Source organism: Phoenix dactylifera, chromosome 3 (assembly GCF_009389715.1).
Source record: "Phoenix dactylifera cultivar Barhee BC4 chromosome 3, palm_55x_up_171113_PBpolish2nd_filt_p, whole genome shotgun sequence".
Classification (NCBI taxonomy): Eukaryota; Viridiplantae; Streptophyta; class Magnoliopsida; order Arecales; family Arecaceae; genus Phoenix; species Phoenix dactylifera.
In genome coordinates, this window is record NC_052394.1 from 16,053,275 (window position 1) to 16,076,034 (window position 22,760).

At 38.3% G+C, this 22,760-nt stretch overlaps 4 protein-coding genes across 4 annotated transcripts; 2 read left to right on the forward strand and 2 right to left on the reverse strand.

Moving 5' to 3' along the window:
- Positions 1 to 1,139: 1,139 nt before the first annotated feature.
- LOC103706226 (peptidyl-prolyl cis-trans isomerase CYP22) lies at positions 1,140 to 12,125 on the reverse strand. Its single transcript, XM_039124748.1, has 7 exons — positions 11,807 to 12,125; positions 11,619 to 11,642; positions 8,467 to 8,554; positions 7,069 to 7,161; positions 2,369 to 2,401; positions 2,039 to 2,095; positions 1,140 to 1,523 (listed from the first exon to the last, which is right to left on the reverse strand). Exons 1-7 carry the CDS (start codon positions 12,016 to 12,018, stop codon positions 1,413 to 1,415), a joined length of 618 nt encoding a protein of 205 aa, XP_038980676.1. The 5' UTR covers positions 12,019 to 12,125; the 3' UTR covers positions 1,140 to 1,412.
- Positions 12,126 to 15,059: 2,934 nt separating this feature from the next.
- On the forward strand, positions 15,060 to 15,874 carry LOC120110260 (putative disease resistance protein RGA4). Its single transcript, XM_039124749.1, has one exon. The coding sequence runs from the start codon at positions 15,068 to 15,070 to the stop codon at positions 15,872 to 15,874; it is 807 nt and encodes a 268-aa protein (XP_038980677.1). The 5' UTR covers positions 15,060 to 15,067.
- A 144-nt stretch (positions 15,875 to 16,018) lies between these two features.
- LOC103706311 (disease resistance protein RGA2-like) lies at positions 16,019 to 18,435 on the forward strand. Its single transcript, XM_039124747.1, has one exon. It carries the CDS (start codon positions 16,037 to 16,039, stop codon positions 18,413 to 18,415), a length of 2,379 nt encoding a protein of 792 aa, XP_038980675.1. The 5' UTR covers positions 16,019 to 16,036; the 3' UTR covers positions 18,416 to 18,435.
- Positions 18,436 to 19,809: 1,374 nt separating this feature from the next.
- On the reverse strand, positions 19,810 to 22,224 carry LOC103706225 (protein DETOXIFICATION 16-like). Its single transcript, XM_026804332.2, has 2 exons — positions 21,549 to 22,224; positions 19,810 to 20,351 (listed from the first exon to the last, which is right to left on the reverse strand). The coding sequence occupies exons 1-2, from the start codon at positions 22,082 to 22,084 to the stop codon at positions 20,225 to 20,227; spliced, it is 663 nt and encodes a 220-aa protein (XP_026660133.2). The 5' UTR covers positions 22,085 to 22,224; the 3' UTR covers positions 19,810 to 20,224.
- Positions 22,225 to 22,760: the final 536 nt, after the last annotated feature.

Genomic DNA, 22,760 nt, shown 5'->3' on the forward strand with positions numbered 1-22,760 from the left:
TCGTTATAACTCGCCATTGGTTTCGGAATGAAACTGACGCTTTGACAGAGCGCTCGCATTTAGTTTTGCATGCATATTGGATAGTGTGATTTTACAAATTTGAGAGGGTCCTTGGTGTTGCACCGAGTGCGACTGGATCTTAGGTATACGGGTGGTATGGGACAACGGTCGATGGCGTTGGAGGAGGAGCTCGGCTCTTTTTGACATTTTTGGCGTCATCGGACGTATTTGGTGCCTCATGGCTCGGTCTGCATGAATTCGATGATTCGTAACGCGGCTTCTTGTTCACAAAAAGCTCATAATGGAGCTTACGTAATAGGAAGGCATATTGCAGCCACATATTGGGATCAAATCAATACATCGTCTTCTGCCAGCACTGGCCACCTTACCTTCCTCTTGGCGATTGCCACCTGGCACCTGCAATCTGGATTCTGTTTCACTCTTGTAAACCATTCCAAATTGCTCCTCAAGCTAGCTACTTGCATCTTCACCAAAAATTATGCTCAACTTATCAGTCTCAATCATCATCTAGAGTTGCCAAACTTGAGCAAAATGCTAGACTGGTAGTCTTCGACATGGCACAGGGGAGTGATGAAGTTTATCTTTTTATCAATGTTTGTTCTTTATTTTGCTCCTGATAAAGGACGAGGAGGAGGAGGAAGGAGGAGAAGAGGAGGAGGAGGAAGCAGAAGAAAGAGGAGAGGAGGAAGATGATGGAGGAGAAGAAGATGATGACAAAGGAGCAGCAGAGGAGGAGGAGGAGGAGGAGGAGAAAAATGAAGAAGAAGAAGAAAGAAGGAAAGGAAGAAGAAGATGAGGATAAAGGAGAAGGAAAAGAAGACAATGGAGGAGGAGAAGAAAAAGAAGCAGAAGAAGAGGATGAAGAGGAAGAGGAAGAAGATGAGGAAGCAGGAGAAAAGAAGAAGATGAGGAATTAGAGGAAGGAAAAAGGAGGAGAACGAGGAGCAGGAGCAGGAATATTACTTCTTATCTTTGTGAATGGCAAGCAGAAAGTTTGGCCTGTCACATGAGACTAGAAGAAGGTAAATCAAACCGAGGTTGTTGTCAAATAGTCATTTCGTGCAGTATGTATTATGATTACCCTGCCATTAATAGTTATGCGATTGAAAAACACAAACTAAAAGAAAAATATATTGCCAGCATTGAACACCCCAAGAATCTGATTATATTTCCATTTAAAAGGTACAAGTTGCAGGAGCAAAGGCTCTTCATCAATGCACTATTGCATTCTGTTGATTCATGGCTTGGTGCCTTTGCAGACATAAATTTTGCTAGTTTCAGATGGAAATAAACATACTTCCCTTCTAGACTAAAAAACTCTTCATATCAATAAGCCTATAGAAATCCTCCTAGAAGATCCAGACAATGGAAGCTATATGCTCGATGTCTCATTACATCTCACCAGATTCAGCTATGACGCATGCGAGCTTTGGCCGATTGTTTGGTCCAGTAGCAACATTTTCAATCTTCCTGACAACCAGAAGGCCTTCTCCCAGCACCCTCTGCAGTTAAGATAAAAGGGAAAGAGAGAAGGAAAAGAACAGAAGTGAAAAAGTAATTTAAACGTGCTTAAACATAGAAATGCATAATTGAAATTTTGCAACAAAGACAACAACTTAGAACTTTATATAGGGCAAGTCAAGCCCGTCAGAGGGGAACATCATGAAGCTGATAAGTAATGACCACCGCATGAACCACTAGAGACAGGCTTCCCATGAGGAGAGCCTTCTTCCAAAATCAAACCAAAATTTTGATAGCCTTGGCAGGGCTCATAGATGAGTGCACGCGCGCACACGTGGACACACACACATATATATACATCCATACATATAGATATGTATGCATGTATGTATGCATGTACACACACACACACGTGTGTGTGCGTGCGTGTGTGTATGTATGTATGTGAATATATGTATATGCACACATATATATATATATTTGTGTGTGTATTAATGGGCCATTGTTGAATCACTATATTCTACTTAATGAAATAGATGGGACTAGAAGAACTTACCCCAAAAACCACATGTTTATTATCTAGCCAGTCACATTTTGCACATGTTATAAAGAACTGCAGGCAAACAGAAATGGGATTAGACCAAGTGAGAAGCAGACATAAATTCCATTAATGTCCTTTGCTCAAACTGCAATCATGGATATAATTTCTGAACTAACTTTTTTGAAAAAGGGCATAAACCATCTGTCTACATAAAGACAAAGTTCACTCTCCGTAGAAATACAGGTTGTGTTCTACATCATCTACCTTTTTCCCCCTCTATCCTATACATTCAAGGATGTCATACAATGATTCTATTCAATTCTTTCGCCAGACTCTGAGAATTACCTGACAGCCATTAGTATTTGGTCCACTGTTTGCCTGCAAATGACAGAAACAAAAGATTACATAGGAGAAAACATGACCGCTACAATATTGCAAGATGTAGCTGTTTATTTATGTTGGAACAAGTTACAAAGAGATGTGTAGGAGTGATATTGAGCTTAAGCAAAATGACAATATCGACATTCTTGTGCAACATCAAATATGAATATGCTGAACAATAAAATGCATGCCTGAACAGCCAATGCTATCTGGAAGGGCCACGGAGGTGCACTCTAGGATACAAATCATTGTCACAAGTACACATACTACATACTTGGAAAAAAGAAAAAGCACTACTGAAAGATCAAGTCTTCTAGATTTTCTATAAATGGTCAACCATCTAAAAGTCCTTTTGCTCCCACATAGGAAGCATGGCAACCAGCCTGAGATGTCAGTATTCGAATGGCAAATTCCATAAAGCATGAAGAAGTATATCTTGGTTGCCTCCAATCCCATCCAAACTGGATAGTTAAAGTCAACTAAGTCGACAAAATAAATAGAAGCATGCATATTTTATTGGTCCAAATTGCCATGAAGGATGAATAGTTGCCACAAAAACTATTGGATGATGTCCTGATGACAGCAAAATGGCATTGCAATGAAGCTAAAACTAAGAAGAAAAAAGCAAAGTCCTTGGCTGTGTGGAAAAAGGGAAAATATTACTGGTATAGTTCTAACAGAGAATAAGATGGCTACTTATCAGAAGAAAAGAAACTAATTACGTGCCCATTCTTTTTGTGTTCAAATTTTCCGCCTCAGCATTCTTTGCTCTTCAATTCATCCCCTTATTGGTTATGTTATTATTTAGCATCGTGTTCTTTTTACCATAACAAAATATTCACCAACTCTCTCTCTCTCTCTCTCTCTCTCTCCCTCCCTCCCTCCCTCCCTCCCTCTATAAATCATTCTTGTTAAACAAGAAATATAGGGATTCAAGATCGGATATTCTTGGAGACATTGCACTCAAAATGTCTACTTGCTATTATCAGCGAAGAGTTTAGATAAACCATGCAATTAAAAAAATCCTATATTGATACTTGGAACAAGATGCATAATGGGACATCCAAATGGCTGATCCACACCATTCATGATCTACATGGAGGGGAGGTAATAGGCTAGGGCCAAATTATTTCCACTAGGGTCAGGCTAGCTTCAGGTTGGGCCAAGGCTGTCTCTGAAGAAAAATGGCCTCTGGCCCTAACTGAGCCTGATCATGTAGCATAAACTAAATTCAAGTTGGGCTCGAGCCGAGCTCGAGCCGAGCTCGAAACCTATTTTCCCTCAGATCAAGGTTTGAAAACTCAGTTTTGGCTTTGGAATTGGCCAGGTCAGTGGAGTTTTGGTTTCAGCAAATTTGACAGTTTTGGCCCAAGTTTTGAAGTTCGGTCAAACAAATCAAGAAAAATTCCATCAATTTAAAAAAGGGAAGAAACAGAAGAAGTGAAGAAAAGTTGTTAGTTAAAAATTTAAGAATGTTTTGTGTTCTATAGTTGCTTTTGTTATGGAGTTTCAAAAATTTTGGCCTCAAATTAATATCGAACGTAAGTGAAATATACAGGTATTTTTTACTACAAACAAATATGTATCCTTTACTTATTATACTTTTGTTGTTTGAAAATCCAGTATATCTGGCAACTTTGAAGCTTTTTAGTGTAAAGTGAATTCATTTTTTCGTCATTTTCTAGTAGAATTGACAAATATGTTTAATTTTCACATTTTGAGGTTAAGTGGCTATTCAATAAAATGGATGTAGTTATATAATATTATGTGTGTTTTATACAGAAAAGATATTTTATCTTTGAAGTGTCTTGTATTTAGTTGTTTGCATTAGTTATCATAGTGTGTTATAATAGGAGCCTCTGTGAAGACCTTAGCCTTTTAATGTTTATATACCAAAAATCACTATCCATCTCCTCTTTTAACTCAAGGAAAAGAAAGAAGAATGATTGAAATTAATATTGAATGACTAAAGTAAATAAAGTAATGACCCTAGTTTTATAAACATCAGAATAACATTCAAAATAAGTATATATAATTAGTTTTGATCAATTTAAACAGAACTGGCCGAAACCTCCAAAATTGACCAAAACCAGAAATTAGGGATTAGATCCGATCACAACTGAAGCCAACCAGTTTCAGCCAAAAATTCAAATCTTGCCTTAAATTGATAAGTTTATGCATCATCATACAATAAAAATTAAAGAATTTGGACCATCCATTCAAGATGGATGGTCCAGATTCAGAAAACAAAGCTAATCCAAAACCTTAATCGATTACCCCTCACTTTCTCCCATTCATCTGAATTGCATTATTGAATCTCCCAAGCCAGCTCCTATATTGTCAAACTCAAATGATTGATGGATGGTCCAGATTCAAAAAACAAAGCTAACCCGAAACCTTAATCGATTACCCCTCACTTTCTCCCACTCCTCTGAATTACATTATTGAGTCTCCCAAGCCAGCTCCTATATTGTCAAACTCCTATGATTGTTGGGCACTAACCATGTCGGATCTCCATCCTCTCATGCTTCAAGACCATTGCGGAACTCCTTGACTCCTCCCCCAATGATGTCATGCCATCACCACCCTTCCTCTTAGGTTTGGAGATCCCAACACTAGATTTCCCTCTAACACTCCTAAATGATAGTCCATTGCTCCTCCCTAGACCCCCACCCCACCCCCCCCTCTCCCCCCCTCTCTTTCTTTCAAGACTCCGTACCTTCTTGTTACTAGACCCCCTCCTCCATCTCAGCTACCCATTTTTTCCAAGCCTGCCTGCTTCATGTTTGCTTCACACTTGTAAAGTTACTTTGAACCTCACTTGAGTTCGGGTTGGTTTGGGCCCTTTTAGGCTAGGGTCAATCCAAGGCTTGTAGACTAATAAATTTGGGCTGATTCTACGTAAATAATCAGGCCAAAGCCAAGCCCATTAGTAGCCCACTCCATCCCTCACCTTTGTTGCTACTAGACTCCCTCCACCACAGCTGCCAATCCTTTCCAAGTACACCCGCTCCATGTTTGCTTCACACTTGTAAGGTTACTTTGGGCCTCTGATGAGCTAGGCTGGTGGGGCTCTCTAAGTTTGGTGCCATTCATTTTTGTCCATTTGATCTACATGTTACTTACTTCTTATACATACATATACGTACATTACATGCACATACATATATGCATGTCAAAAAAAAATATATATATAATATGTTTAGGTATTACTGAATATCTTGCATGCAGAGTGCTTGTCAATAATTTGGATTGAAAAGATCAAGAATTCGTCCAATCTTTAGGACTAGCTAGCTTAACTTCATATATATGTACACAAACATCTAATTCCTAAAACTACAAATAGCAGAGATTTTATGCTACTTTGCTGCTCTAAATCATGAGTGATCTGATCATCCACATGCAAAAGTAGTTCACAGAAATCTGCAAGTTTATGTGAAAAAATCTCCAAACTCCCTTGGATGGTCCTCCTTTTCCAAAAGAATGTTCTCTTTGTTGGGCATGAGGCTGGGGGAACAAGAACGAACTTCAATTTTCTTAACCATCTTATGAATAGCTCCTCAATCGCTACATTGCACTACTTGTACAACCACAACATGACCTCCTTTGCTAGATTGCCACTATAATTTTTTTCCACTACCCAGTTGTTGCCTTTAGGGAAAGTTGGTCACTCACAACTCCATTTTCTCCTTTCAAGTCATATCCTAATGACAAGAAAATTGACCTCATTTTCTGTTCCAATTGGTTTGCCTTTTTGTAACCTTCCCCACTTGAAAAACAAAAAAAAGCCTACAGAAAAATGAGTTACCTGATTCTTGCCTCATCAATCTGTTTGGGTTCTTTAAGATCAAGAGATATCACTAGACTCATCAAGAGGAAAAAAACATGAAAAACCTAATTGAGGAACATTCTCAGAGACAATGCACATATAAAGCTTGGTAAAAGTAAAATACAAGGTGCTTAATAGATTAGGCGTTGTGTTGTTTGTGGTTTTTGTTTCCTTGTTTATGTATCTACTAGATACCGGCATTCTACTCTGGGCCAAGTGTGCCTGTCCTTCTGAGCTTTTAACTTCTAGTTTGGACATGATGCAAGGTTCGTTAGTCTCCATCTTTGTATGACAGAACCTTTATTTTATCAAAAAATTACCAGTGTTGGCTCTTATTGATCTTGAAAGCAGGAAGGTCTATATACATGAAATGGGTTTCTCCGCAATTACAAGCTTACAGCACTGAATAAATTGTGTGCCAAGTTGTTCGTGTTTGTCTACCTGAATGTATAATTATTCCCATATCTATGTTGGAAGTCACTTCATCTATAGACTGATTTGGATTGTAATCCAACTCAGCCTGTCAGCATTATCAGTGAGTGTAGAATTTCTTTCCTTAATCCAACACAAAAGGATTAACTTAGTTACCAGCATAATGACTAAGTTAAGAGTCTTAACACTAAATAATTTTTGGCTAGAATTACATTTTGTAACCAAAAACAATAAGAAAAGAAAAGAAAAGAAAAGTACTAAAGGCATGAAATGATGTATGAGGAGCTGATTAAAACTAAAAGCAGGCAGCTAGACCTTATAAGACATAAAGCTTGAAATGGACATTGTTCAACACATATTGAAATAATGAAATGGTGACCAGGTAGAAAAGGCAGTGACATACCATAGACAGTAGGCCTGGACCTGTATGCTTTGCAATGAAATTTTCATCCTCAAACTTGCTTCCATAGATGCTTACACATCCACTGCCATCACCCTGCATAACAATTAACTCGCTGGTAAGAGAACATACGCACTCCAGTTCTAAATAACTGACGATATGTAGTGGTAACTGCTTTGCATTACAAAATTCTATCATCCAAAATTAGGGCTGTCACTCCAACCCACAAAACCAGTACCTGCCTGGCCCCAACTTGGACCCAACCCAAACCCAACAATGAATGGGTTGGGTATGAGTCCAAAGTCAGAGCCTTTGAAACTTTTGGGTTGGGTCTAGATTTGAGGTTTTTAGACCCACTCTGACCCAAACCCACATAAATTAGTCAGTTTAGCATATACGTACATACATACATACATATATAAACAAGTATACATATGCGCATATGCATGTATATATGTATACGTACATACATACACATAAACACACATATATAATATAGGTTTTATTTATATATCCTTCAATTTCTCAACTCTTAATATATGAAGTATTGTTCTAAAAATTAGAGGGGTGGAAAGAATAAAAAAATAATGACATGTTAGAACATGTTTGCTTGGGTGTTGATGCTTTACTTTATGTAAAGTGTATCTTTTCAATTTTCAGTCAATTATTATAGTAACCATCAAGTGCTTGTTGTTCATGATTGAATTTTCTAAGCATGTAGTGATTGTTACGTTGATAAACTTCTCAAAGCCATGGATTATTCTATCTTGATTAACATTCAATATATAATGTTGGATACTTCATGGGTAGCCAGACCTGATCTCCACAAGACATGAACCAGATGTACATTTTTCTTACCTGAACCCAGATCTAACCTGATCTTTCAATGGATCCAGTAGGGAATAACAGTTAGACTAGAAACCCCAATAGATGTGAGTCTAGGTTTAGTAAAATCCGGACCCAACCTGATCAGATAACACCCTTATCTATAATATGTCAATTGGTAAAGGAATATTTTGTACTAAATGAAAATAATGATAGTCAAATATTTATTAATGCAATTAAACCATTTCAGAGTTATAGAACACCTTTCCAAGATGCAATGCAGAATACTAACACCAGGTTTTGCATAGTTGGTCAAAGAATTGAAAGGAAGAAAAAGGAATCTAATTCATCTTAAACTACAAAAGCGAAAGTCATAATGGATATAAATATTAAAAACCATATCAGTTTTTCAATTTTTCCCGACAAATGATTAGCTACAAAAGGATTTTTTTTAGCGAGCATGTCACAGCTGATTACTTCTTTCTTTTTTTACATTTTAAAGATTGGCATTCTACAAGAGATTACCATTAAGCTATGAGCCCAAAATAATGCTCAAAAAGTCCAAGAGAAACGGACCTTCACAAAATCACCTGCTTGCATCATAAAATCCTTGATTACTCTGTGGAATTGGCATCCCTTGTAACCAACTGGTAGTCCTGCCTTTCTGCAAATGATCATCAAGATTGAAAGCATATCAGTGCATTTATCAAATAATTATAATGAATATGATGATGATGGTGGTAGTGGTGGTTGGGGTGATGATGATGTCTTAGTGGAAAAGAATAAAATTAGTGTTTCAGTGGCACAATCTGAAGAACGTATGGGTTTATGGAACTTTGCACATCACTCTAAAGAGAGACATTTTGTGACTGATAACAATAACAAGCAAATTGAATCCCTTTCTTTAATATGGACAAGTACTAATGCCATGACTTTTACAGGCCTAGCCAAGAAAAGCAGGTCTCACCAACTGCGTAACACCTTATAGTTTCCCACCAACTCTGATTCGGCGGTCACAAAACCTAACAGGGCAAGTTACAAAGACATCTAGTTGGGGCACAGGAAATCTTGTGTGTTTTCTCATTAGAGAACTCATGGTTTCAATAAAGTTTTGGTGGTAAACACATAAAGAGGTAACCACAACCTTCATTGAACCGGTTTATTTGTCATTGTTAGATTAGACAGTGTTGAATCTCCATGACAAATATTTATGAGGACTAAGCAGAACTATTGGACTGCAAATGATGTTTACATTTTCAACAACGGATTCCAGTTTTCCATCTCAATACTAGAACTTATGGCAGATCCCCAAGCCTATATTCCCCTTAACATCTTCTTCCTCATCTTTTGTTTTTCTTCTACAGCCTTCTTTACTTCCAATTTTCTTACAGATCCGAAACTAAGAACAAACAAACAGAAATGCCAAGAAAACTCCAAATTCTAACTATAGTTTGGACCAAATTTGTTCAAAACCCACCTTTTCCATTTAAAATCTAGCCAGATAAAAAAACATCCTTTTTTACTGCACTAAAATTTAGAAAACCTTATCAACCATGTTCTTTTCCTCTTTACTTGTCAAAAATCTGTTCACACACAACTCTTAAGACGCTGAAGAAAAAACTAATATCTCTCAAAACCATAACCTTCCTACAAAGCCTCACCTTTTCTAATCTTAAAACCTTGATGGTTGATCAGTTGGATATTCTTCATAACAGGATGAAAATAATACTTGAATTCCAAATACCCAACTCATGAAAAATGACTGATTTGATGAAGCTTTTCTTCATATGCCCCTTCATCTGACCCTGTTTCTTCATTCATTGAAATTACATAGCTAATTAATAAAATAATCTTTCCTAAAAGAGATGACTGAAAGAACACACCTAGAGAGCAAAACCATTGTATTCTTAAACATCATCCAAAACTGTGAAAAAGGTATTTGCAAGGATGGAAGGATGAACAATGAAGATTCTTGTATTCCCTTCTAAAATGAATCTTTCATAATGAGTATACAAGTTGTTCACCACCAACTGCAATTAAAGCAATGTGATCAAGAATTCAGCTTCCATTCTTATGACATTATTTTTGTGTCACAAACTTATGGAGATTTTCGTCATGGGATATGATTCTACCCTTATTTGTAACATATTGGTAGATTTTCTAAAGATGAATACTATATGCTTAGATGGAAGTGATTTTGACCGAGTATCTATTGTATGATGTGATTTCAACCAAGTACCAATGTATGATTGAGATATTGCAGTGATAAAAAAGACATTCTAGACAAAAGAAGGGCTTTAGGTGTAACACACAAAAACCACCTGGTTGTTTCTTAGATTTAAGAATTACATTTTATGTATATCTTTCTTTTTTCCTTGTCATTTCTTCAATCTAGAGTTTTAGTTATCTTTTGGCACTAGAACAGGCTAAAAAACTAATTTAGTGACATGGAAGCAAAATATTACAGCCACTACGTCCATGTTTTCTAGATATTCCCCTTTTTAAGGTTTTTGTACGTATTGGCACATTTGGACCCTTGGGCATAACAGGACATGACACAACTAGACAACACATCTAGAAGTGTGCTATTTACATCGGCAAAAAGTTCTAACACTTGATACTTTTTTGGGAGCATCATGTAGGTAACGACTCTTATTTTCAAGTGCTAGACGCTTTAAGCAAAATATCATCATATTTTCAATGTAAAGCTACTTTGGATATTTATAAATTTATGTATCTTGACACATCTTAAATAACCTAGGAACCTAACATACAAAGTCACGGATAATATATTATTTAGTTTGTTAGGTGGCACACTTTCTCTCTCCTATTCCCTTCAGTTTCTTTATTAGATAAGCGTCAAAACAAAGGCTAATGTACATATAAGTGTCATATCCCTGTGCCTGGATTTTTTTAAAGCTACCATTTTTGACACTTAAGGAGACCTGCCCACTTGGCTCCCATGCTAAGTGTCTAGGAAAAACTGCACTGAATTGTATCAATGAAGGTCTTTTCTTTTCTTTTCTTTTTTTTGTGCGATGGTAATGTTCACACTGTAATAAAGAATATATGGATGCTTAAGATTTCAAGGAACTATAGGATTAAGAGATTATGAAGACTCATTTTGAGGTTCTAAGCAACTAATGACAAATTGAAAAATTTTAGCTTCTAGAATGATGGTTTTGCATTATCACTCCCACCTTACCCCTTGTATCCATTTTCTTTGGTTTCTCCTCTTCTTTCTAGTATTACTTTTACTTTCAAAATCAGAATTAAAACTATCCTCCATAAACCCAAAATCGGTATAGAATGGATTTGTCCTAATCTTCTCCTCGTCCTTCTCATTGAGATTTACTCATCTGAGCATGAAAACCCTTCCTTTTCAATCTTAACCTGTCAATACCATTATCTCAAAACCCTAGAACTATACACAACCCTTCCTCTATGTCTTCCCCATGTTTCCTAGCCCAAAATTTTCAACAAGGTTTCAGTACAGCATAAACGCTAATTTAATATTAACCCTAGAATCCATCCTCCTAATCTCAAAACCCTAGCCTTAGGTTTACCTCGTTGAACCCATGATTCAGAAGAAACATAATCGGAATACATTGCTCATCATAACCAACAAATCCAGAATACGAATCAGTACCAAAAGCATTCCCACCAAAACATGGCATGAATTCAGAAAATCAAATAACCCACAGTCCAACGGACAGAGACCAGGCTACCTGTATTCGCCGGTGCAAAACTGCCTGCCAGAAAAGAAAGACAAATCATCCATCAGTCCATGATCAAACATGAATCTTGGCTAGGGTCTCTATCTCTTCGCTCTAAGTTCAGTTCATCAGGGTCAGGATTCCTCTTTTCTCTGAGGGAGAGAGAAGGAGAGAGAGAAAAAAGAGAGTAGGGACCGGACCTGAAGTTCTCGGCGGTCTTGGGGGCGATGTCGGCGAAGAGCTCCATCTTGATGCGGCCGGCCGGGATGGTGCCGATGGTGACGTCGAAGAAGACGATGGGGTTCTTGGGGTTGGGGGGCCGCTGGTGCCACTCCACCGCCACCGGCGGAGGAGGAGCCGGCGGAGCAATCACGATGTTGTTATTATTGTTCGCTCCGGTCCCAGAAGCCATTGTTCTGAGAGAGAGAGAGAGAGAGAGAGAGTGCTGAGAGAATAGAGGCAGACTCCCGCTGCCGCCGTAACGCAGGATGCTTCCAGACTCTATACAGGGGAGTTTAGTTTGGAGGGGCCATTACTGGGGGAAATATAAGATATTTTGATATGTTGGTTTGGATTTTTTTTTTTTCATGTGTACCTCCTAAATATCAAATTTTACCTAAATTTTTTAAAAAAATTAATATATATATATATATAGCTTCATAAAATACTTATTTATTTTATTTTATTTTTTATTTTTATTTTTGTACATGTACCCACGCATTCTAACGTCGTTAAAAAATTAATAATTTTAAATTAAAATGACTAAAATATTCTTAATGAGTAGATGAGCAAAAAGAAAAGATGATTGTGATGGAGGGCAAAAAAGTAATTTTAAAATTTTATTTTATTTTTAATTAAAATAAATATGATTTTTATTAACGGTGTTAGAAGAACTATTATATTAGGGACATTTATGTAAAAATAGTGTTTTATGAGGGTACAGAAATAAATATAAATTATAAGAAAGTGTTCATGTAAATTTGAATTTTTAGAAGGATATTCATACAAAAAAAAATCTTGGTTTTTAACCTTCCGTGCTGGAAGTATTATATAATAGGTTGGATTAATTCTCATTCTTATTAAAATAACATATGAGCGCAGTCAAGCATATTCGTTAGATATTTTAATTTCTTTTTAAATTTGTTCATGAAATGTTTGTGAACTAGGCCTTGTGTTGCTGGTTATACCAGCTTAATTAGCTACCAAATGGATTTTCAATATATGTTAACAAAAAAAAATATTATAATCTTAATTAAAATTTTAATTATTTGTTAATTGTAGTTATCTATTTAATTATTGTAATTATTTATGAGAGTGTTAACTAATGCAGTTGGTAAAGTATATAAAAAAAATATCGTCATTCATCAAATACTCGCGACAACACTTGAGTCATCCATCAAAATGATGGAGTTGATATTTGCTAAATTGGTTTCCATAAAAAAAAAGATATTTACAAAATTGATATTGAGAACAATAACTTCAATTAGATGTGTCAACCAAGAGTTTGACACCACATCTCTTAAATTAGATGTAGCAATTGGCCTTGATAGTTAATCCCATTTTTCTAAATTTGAGCACATTACTGCATGCACTCCAGCTCCCTTGCTTGAATTTTTGTAGTTCCCGAGTCAATTTTGGACTTTTTTTTTGACATACCAGCAAGGCTTCCCTTGAGAGCATAACAGATAAAAAGTTTCATAAGCTTTTTCTCATGGCCAAGCAATTTTCCAAGCTCCTATAATAAGAGAAGCAGCTCAGTTGCAGTAGTTGCTTTACTGCACCAATGATAACTTCGAGACCTGGAAATCACTACCAAAATGGGAGGGATGTTCATGTCTATTTTAGATATTGTGATACATTGATATTCTCCACGGCAGGTATAAATCCTTCATGAAGTGAGCTTGAGAAACCTACTGACTCAGGGGCTTGCTTCTTTAGATGAAACCTGTTTCTTTAGATGAAACAGATAACAAAAAAACAATTGCTTCACTTAGATATCAAGGTTAAGATGAGTAGCGCCCTTAGCAAGTACTGTCTATATTATTCAGTCGATTGCTAAGTATATAGAAGCAAAGAAAGGAACAGATAATACATTTCTTCAAGAACAAAAAAACTAATAACATAGCTATTAATGCTCCGAGTTTAACACTCGATCGGCGAGGAGCAACATAAACAGGTCTTAGAAATCTAGCAAATTTCACATGGCACCACAGTAACAAGCTTTAGATTTCTAAGTTATTAAGAAGTTATCAAGATGCGATCAGTTGACATTCATATCTTTCAGTTAGCTGTTTTGGGTGAGGTCCTGGGTTGTTATATACTTGTATTCCCTTTCTCCAGCCGTAGGATATTTTAGACATATGAGCAAATTTATCTAGGAGCATTCATACATTTTTGGCATTGGAAGCATTCTCTTTGGTTAGTATCATTGGAAGCACTCTCTTCAGTTAGTATCTATAATCTACCACTTAGACTCACTGCAGCAATTACACAGAATTTTCTGCCAGATAGAACACATACTGTTCAAGTCAAAGTGGAGACGTGGCCTAAACTAATAGTTGATTATAAATAGCAGAATAGAAAATATGTTAGGTGGCTTATTGGACATTATGCAGCAGTATTCAAATTCCAAAACCACCATCCTCCTGAAAGGTTATTTTACTATAAACCTATCCATCTGGAGATGACTAAACTCATGGTATCTCTGTCAACAAATAATAGAAGGAGAACTCAATCCAAAGATGCAGAACTGCAGCTGGTGGCCTGGTTAGTGGAGTTGAAAAATGAAAGCCAAAATTTCTGTCGATGTTCTCATCTCACCTATTGCAACAATCTCAAACTAATTTCCATTGAGAACTTGTGCATTATCTGGAGATTTTTCCATCTCACCTGTTACCACCAACTTCAACTTAATTTCTGTCGAGAAATTGCCTATTATCTTCATCTGAAGTACTACGTACCTTGGAAAATATTATCATTGTTATTCTCGTGCCGCATTCACCAAATAGTTGGTCAATAATAGATATTCAAAGTTACCAACAACCACAGCCACCATTCTCAAGCCCTCGTTCATACAGCAAGTCAACATTTCTTTGATGAAATAGCTGCCAATAGGGCCAATATAATTTTTAAAGGAACATATTGGTGACATTCTTCCCTAGAGAAAGAAGAAACTATTGGCATGGTAGCTTGTCTTTTTTCACTTGATCTAATATTGAAAATTAATTAATCTAAAGAGGCCCCATCTTGCATGAAACAAGTGGGTGTCATTTTTCCAAGGTTGACTAAGCTAGCTTATCGCCACCGCCTGCAGGCCCAGTAGCACCTCAAATTTGATATGAGAGAAGACCTGAGCATCAAGTTGGAGACTCCAATTCAATAGCTCAAGCTTCTCCACCTCCCTTCTGGTTTGTACTAGGCCTTTCTCTCCTTTCCTTCAGCAGTACAAAGAGGGACACATTATGGCAGGAGGAGCAGTTCTATCAGCCTTCATGCAGGTTCTTTTTGAAAGGCTGTCCACAATTGCCTTGCATGAGCTCAGATCAGTACGAGGTATTCAAGACGAGCTAGAAAATCTTTCGAGTACACTATCAACAATACAAGTGCTGCTAGAAGATGCCGAGGAGAAGCAATTGAAGGATAAATGCGTGAGAGATTGGCTTGCAAAGCTCAAGGATGTTGCCTATGATTTGGATGACCTGCTGGATGGTTGTGCAGCAGAGACTTTGAGATCAAATTTAGAGGGCAACCAATCACAGAGCCGCTGGAAGAGGCAGGTATGTGACTTCTTGTCTTGCACCTTATGGCATAAAGGTTTGTTTCATTGCATGATAGCACATAGGATAAGAGGGGTGCAGGAGAAGCTAGCTAAGATTGCTAAGGAGCGAGATGTTCTCGGTCTGCAAGCATTAGGTGGGATGAGCAAACTTGAGATCACAGAGCGACCAGAAACCAGTTCACTGGTAGATGGCTTGAATGTGTTTGGTAGAGAAGAAGATAAAGATAACATTGTGAATATCTTGCTATATATTAATGAATCTAGTCCTCAACCTGTTTCAGTACTCCCCATTGTTGGTATGGGGGGCCTTGGGAAGACTACTGTAGCCCAGCTAGTCTACAATGATGAGAGGGTTCAAAAACACTTTCAACTAAGAATGTGGGTCTGTGTTTCTGAGAATTTTGATGAGAGGAAGTTAACCATAGAAACCCTTGACTCTGCTACAAATTGGCACTCTTCTATGACCACAAACATGAACATGCTCCAATAAAATCTCTTTGAGCATTTAAAGGAGAAACGATTTTTGCTTGTTTTAGATGATGTGTGGAATGAGGATCACAACCAATGACATAGATTCAGAGCTTCTTTAACTTCTGGGGAAAAAGGAAGCAAAGTAGTGGTAACAACTCAGAATGAAAATGTTGGGAGAATCATGGGTGGGTTCACTTCCTATCGGTTGCAGCGATTATCGGACAACAACTGTTGGTCTTTGTTCAGAAATTGTGCATTTGTTGATGGAAACTCTAGTGGATATCCAAGACTGGAGGAGATTGGTAAGGAAATTGTAAAAAAGCTCAAGGGGTTACCACTTGCAGCAAAGGCAGTTGGGAGCCTCCTGTACTCGAAGGTAGATGAAGAAGAATGGAAGGATATTTTGAGGAGTGAGATATGGGAGTTGACACCAGATAAGAACAGCATCTTACCAGCTTTAAGACTGAGTTATAAGCACTTGCCCCCACATTTGAAGCAGTGTTTTGCATTTTGTGCTGTATTTCACAAAGATTATGTGTTTGAAAGAGACAACTTGGTCCAAATTTGGATGGCACTTGGGTTTGTTCAGCCTCAAGGGAGTAAAAGATTGGAAGATATAGGAAATACCTACTTTGATGACTTGCTAAGTAGATCCTTCTTTCAGCCTTACAAGGGCAACTATGTAATGCATGATGCAATCCATGATCTAGCACAATATATAACCATTGATGATTGTCATAGATTAGAGGATGATAAGAGACTCAACAACCGCAATAAGATCCGTCATTTATCATTTTCTTGTGACAATTCAATGCTCACTTCCTTTGAGGCATTTTATAGTTTTAAGAGATTAAGAACACTTCTGTTGTTGCGGGGATACAAATCGAGCATAACTTCTGTACCTGATGATCTCTTTATGAAACTGAGATATCTACGAGTGCTGGACCTATACCGCAGAGGTATCAAAGAGGTGCCACATTCCATTGGCAATCTAAAACAACTTCGCTACCTGGGTCTCTCTAGTACTGAAATCAAAACACTGCCTTCATCAGTCAGTAAGCTATACAATCTGCAGATGCTGAAGTTGAAAAATTGCAGTTCACTACGAGAACTTCCACAAGGTATTACCAACCTCCTAAACCTGCATCACTTAGAGGCGAATACCAGACTAATTGCCAACTTAGCTGGAATTGGAAGACTCACCTGCCTCCAAGAATTAGAGGAATTTGCTGTTCAGAAGGACAGAGGATACAAGATTGCAGAGCTGAAAGACATGATGCAGCTTCGAGGACGTCTCTGCATTACAGGTCTTGAGAAGGTGGCCAGTGGGGAAGAGGCAAATGAGGCTGAGTTGAACACAAAGGAGCACCTTAGTTTGCTAGAGTTTGCATGGGAAGACAGCAGGAATATCGGTCTGCATGAACAATGTCTCGACGAAAGAGTGCTCGAAGGCCTCAGACCACATCGCGGACTCAAAGAGATGAAGATCATAGGCTATGCAGGTGCTGACTTTCCGAGTTGGCTGGCAAGTCCACTCTCCAGCCTGAAGACCATCCAACTATCCAATTGCATAAGATGCCTAGGCCTCCCACCTCTGGGACAGCTGCCCTTCCTCAAGAAGCTGGAGATAAGAGGAGCTGATGAAGTGATACAAATTAGCCGGGAATTCTCAGGCAATGGGGCGACGAAGGGATTTCCATCATTGAATGAACTAGTCCTCGACGACATGCCCAAGTTGGAAGAATGGCTATTTGCAGATGGTGACCAATTGTTCCCTCGCCTCACCGAGCTTGATGTCATTGACTGTCCTAAGCTGAAAGCACTGCCCCGCCTTCCTTCGACCCTGACAAGGCTCCGAATATCCGAAGCAGGGCTCGGCGTTCTTCCAAAATTGTGGGATTCGAAGCAGCCATCCTCACTCTCATCCTTGCACATTGACAACTACCCCAATCTAACATCCCTGCAGCAAGGCCTACTGAGCCACCCACTGAGTGCTCTCAAGGATTTGAAGATCAATAATTGTGAAGGTCTCCTGTCACTGCCATTGGAGTGTTTCCGGCACTTCACGTCGCTTGAGAGTCTTCACATTTGCAAGTGCCCCATGCTGGTGCCATCGACAGCACTAAAGGACGGACTGCTGCCCGGCTCCCTGGAAGATGTCCGGGTCGGCTTCTGCTATCAGCTAATCAACCCACTTCTTGATGAACTCAGGAACCTTGCCTTCCTCACTCATCTTGAGATTGCCAATTGCCCCGACCTCTACTATTTTCCACTGGAGGGACTACCTGACACGCTTAAATTCTTGTCGATTCTGGACTGTGCCAATCTCCAACACCTGCCTCCTCAACTTTGGAAGCTCTCTTCCCTAGTTACGTTGATCATCAGCAACTGCCCCCGGATCCCGCACCTGCCTTCGGAGGGCCTGCCCAGGGGTCTGCATGAATTGTACATCAAAGCATGCCCGTCGCTGAAGGAGACATGTGAACTGGGCAGAGAGGATTGGGCCAAGGTAGCTCATATTGCCAAGGTAGAGATAGATGAAGACATCATGTCCGAGTGAAGGGAGGAAGGAGATTCTTCTGTAACCATCACACCAGCAGCACTGCTATCAACATCTATTAGCATGAATGTCTCTCTCTCTCTGAGTCCTACATCTCAGCTTTCCTTTCTCCATTTCTATATCTTAAGGATAGTAAAAATTCTGAAACATTCTAGGATTCTGCTCCTACTGAGATGCTAAAATGATTGCTAGTGTTTATGGTTCAGACATGCAAAGCATGAAAATGATCACATTGGTTTTGATCTTAAAGATATCCTTCTCTTCTATAAGTAACTATATCGACCTCTAAATTCGAATTACTTACCCAATTTTGAAGATGCGAGCTCGATGTGCAGGTCATGACATGTTCATGCAAATGGAAGATGTCTATCAGATCATACCCCATTCATACTCCTGATTTCAGGAAAAAGCAGATATCTCTTGCCAAGAGGCAGTCCTAACAGCCGAAGCGCGGTAAAAGGTCTTCAAGTCACAAGAAATGATGTAATACAGGACTTTGCTGAGTGCGAAGAAACCCTTGAGCAATCCCATTAGCAACTCAGAAGTATCTCCATATGTTTACTTATGCTGCTTGTACCCAACACAATTTTTTGGCAAATCAGTCCAATTAGTTCGGTGAAATAGATAGAATCATATAATTAATTACATGAATGAGATGCCTTAGTTACAAAGTACAATAACTACAAATGCACTAACCAAAGTTTTTGTTCATTTCCATGGGTGGAGTATCTTAAATGTTGGCCAGCTTTGTATGATCAAGGGAATAAGCTCATCTTCATTCCTGAACCGTACCAGCCCATGTTTGATACTTCCAGAAAGTGTCTCTTGTGGCCACCTCTCAACCTCATTACTGAAGTCAAATTAGAGTAGTTTTTTAATCCACCAAAGTTATTGTTTCGCCTTTCCTATTCCCTGCTTTGGAACAGCACAACCTCGCATGTAAAAGTGGATGGCCATGGCCTTGTCTTTTGAGTCTAAAATTCATGCATGGATACAAAACAAAAGAAAGCACCAATAAACAGCACACGACACTAAACTTATATCCAAGCATGCCAACATGCCTGCCATAGACTTCCTTCAAGAAGGATACCGATATTACTGCAACTATATTGGAATGGGGGCCTCTCTGTGCTGACAAGCATGGTTAGAAAGTCTTGCCGTAAACAGATTAAAGGGTCCGCCGTACCGATACCGTTCGACGTACCGGTGGCGGCCCAGACCGGTACGAACCTGTTCCGTACCGGTCCGAATCAGTTCCGTACCGGTTCTTCAACAATAAACTATCGGTACCGGATTCTACGCTGATCAGGTACCAGTCTCAGGCCGGACCGGTACATACCGGCCTATACCAGCCGGTACGGACCGGTACGGCAGACCATGTTGAAACTATACTGACAGCTAATGGATTCAGACATGTAGACATATTTAACTTTAATTGGGTAGACTGTAAATTGTCATCTGAGCTTTCATACAACTTTTAGAAATCTAGATACATGGTCAAGGCACTATGTTTACCATGTCTGCATGATATATAAATGTTATGCACTATCTACCAATTTGTATCCATTTTCTGTCAAATCAATATGAGCAAGGAAGCTTAACAATGTTGTATATTTGCTTAAACAAGTCTTTCTCATAAACATGTAACGTTTTCTTATCTAAAATAAAAAGAAAAGTCTATAGGTCTTTCCTCTTCCTAGAATTGTTCTAGGGTAAGATGTTAAATAGTCAATCTACGTATACAAACCATATCTGGAGACATGAGGGGTTGTGGCATGTGGCTACTGCTCCGCCAGCTTGACAACCTCATTACAAACTATAGGAAAAATGGAAATTTTTAATTGCTAACCTGATTGAAAGTACTGAAGTCTCTAGCTTTGGATTGGGAAGTAGGCCAGCCAAGAGAACCACCATCTCGAATGACCAATACTCCAAGCTGTATTAGTACAGAGAAGTAATCAATTTTTAGATGTCGGGTAGTTTGTTACAGCATAATTAGGAACAAGATGTTTCCATAAACTTAATCAAGTTAAACTGAAAATAGTTTAACAAGCAAGGTTAAATTTCAAAACAACCCCATTAAGCAATGTGGACTCTAGGCAGCCAAGTCAACAACATCAAAGAAATCAATATGGTAGAGAAAAAATTTTAAATCTGTCAACAAAAGAGGCAGAGCAATACTAGGTGCCTTTGTCAATTACCAGATAATTCAAAACATGGCCCTATGTTGCACATTTCATTGTTAAAATATTAATTGTACAGTGAACTGAGGCTTACCCCAATAGCCACACAACTTTGCTTACAAACCCATGGTTCCAGGTTTGAGTCTTTGGCAGTGAATCCCCAAGAATTTGGACTTGGTTAATTATAATAAAGATGGATCGCCCTTCTTTGCTTTCAAAAAAGGGTAAAAAAAGGGCATTGATAGTTCAGTCCATATTATCATATGCATGTTCTAGTATCATACTTACATATAGAAGGGTAATAAATTATATAATGTATCATATGAAACTCACATTTCATTCATAATTTACTAAACTCAAGCCCATGCAATAGTTTCAAAGGGACAAAAATGATGGAGCCTGCAGGTGTAAAGCACAAGGTGCACAGGGAAGAAGCAGTAACAGAGAATAGAGACAGATGTAGTCACATTCAGTATCAAAAGTATAGGATAATAAGGCATATTTTATTATACTATACGCATTTTAGATGCTCAACCATAAAGTCAAGATAGTTGCATAACATTTGTTTAGGAATCAAACATTACGAATTCTATAATTATACAAAGTTATAATTTAACTATAATTTAACATGCCTGAACATTGAAGTCTACAGGTCACAGTAAGGAAAGCCAAATATCCATGTTATTTCCAGGTTATGAAGTTATCTGTTTGAGATCTCTGCAAGCTAAGCATGCTTCACTGGAATGGGAAAAGGGAAACATGAGACTTCTGCATGTCTATTATTTATGTGCCTCTGAACATGCTTTTATTCATTTCCATTATTCAAAATTCCCCTACATGTGACTCAATCTAGTTCACTGCACCAGTTCCTATGAGACCTACAGTTTCAAGAATCAGTGTCACAGTTTGCAATAGAACCTTACACAGGAGCTACTATAAAGGGGACTTACCAAGTCATAAATGCCGAAGGAACAGCAAGTCTTAGGAAGTTGAGGACATCATGTAATGCCTCCACTGATAGACCTGTCCAAGTCTCCTTGCAAGCTTGAGAAAACTTGACATAAGTTGCTAACAGAAACACATTGATCCAATATGATATGGTGGTCGCCATGGCAGCACCCTTGGTGCCAAGGTCAGACTTGTACACTAGAATCCAGCACACAATAATGTGGAGCAATACAGTTATTCCGGATGTTAACATTGGAAACACGATGTTTTGGGTTTGCAGAAACCTGACATGACATTGAAGCAAACCATAGGCAAAAAGGCTAGGAATCAACCAACAAGCATATAGTTTTGCTTCCATTGAAATCTCTGGATTTTGACCAACAGCCATGAGAATTTGGCTGGTGTAGGCCAGGATAAAAGCCAGAGGAATACTTGCAAGGAGAAGAACAAGCATAGCCCTTTGCATATGTATACCAAGCATATGATATTGTTTTGCACCATATCCCTGCCCACATAGCGTATCCAATGCACTTGCCATTCCCAACTAGTTATGAGTGAAAAAGAGGAAGAAAACTTTATTAACTGTACCGGTTTAAAAGATATTGCTGATAAGGAAAGAATTACATATGATATTGAATTGCGAACAATCACCCAAAAGAATTTTTAAACTTTAATGAGCAAAAGGAAACAAGCTTCACAAGAATGGATAAAACAAGTTGAAAAAGAAAGGTTAGCAATTAAGTTTTGAGCCTGGCAACTAGTTTACCAGATATTGTATTATTACTTGCAGTTTCCGGTTACTGCATAATCTCGCAACTTGTTTGAGTTTGATCGAGCCAAAGACCCTTGTATGAATGTCAAGGTAGAGATAGATGAAGACATCATGTCCGAGTGAAGGGAGGAAGGAGATTCTTCTGTAACCATCACACTAGCAGCACTGCTACCAGCATCTATTGGTATGAATGTCTCTCCCTCTCTGAGTCCTACATCTGAGCTTTCCTTTCTCCATTTCTATATCTCAAGGATAGTATAAATTCTGAAACATTCTAGGATTCTGCTCTTACTGTGATGCTAAAATGATGCTAGTGTTTATGGTTCAGACATGCAAAGCATGAAAATGATCCCATTGGTTTTGATCTTAAAGATATCCTTCTCTTCTATAAGTAACTATATCGACCTCTAAATTCAAATTACTTACCCGATTCTGAAGATGC

Excerpts from the sequence above, each read along its gene's own strand:
- LOC103706226 (XM_039124748.1), bottom strand. The coding sequence starts at position 12,018 with ATGGCTTCTGGGACCGGAGCGAACAATAATAACAACATCGTGATTGCT. Across the intron at positions 11,643-11,806 it reads AAGACCGCCGAGAACTTCAG|GCAGTTTTGCACCGGCGAAT; the intron begins GTCCGGTCCCTA and ends CTTTTCTGGCAG. Across the intron at positions 2,402-7,068 it reads GTCCAGGCCTACTGTCTATG|GCAAACAGTGGACCAAATAC; the intron begins GTATGTCACTGC and ends TGTCATTTGCAG.
- LOC120110260 (XM_039124749.1), top strand. The coding sequence starts at position 15,068 with ATGGCAGGAGGAGCAGTTCTATCAGCCTTCATGCAGGTTCTTTTTGAA.
- LOC103706311 (XM_039124747.1), top strand. The coding sequence starts at position 16,037 with ATGGGTGGGTTCACTTCCTATCGGTTGCAGCGATTATCGGACAACAAC.
- LOC103706225 (XM_026804332.2), bottom strand. The coding sequence starts at position 22,084 with ATGGCAAGTGCATTGGATACGCTATGTGGGCAGGGATATGGTGCAAAA. Across the intron at positions 20,352-21,548 it reads CCTTCGGCATTTATGACTTG|CTTGGAGTATTGGTCATTCG; the intron begins GTAAGTCCCCTT and ends GTACTAATACAG.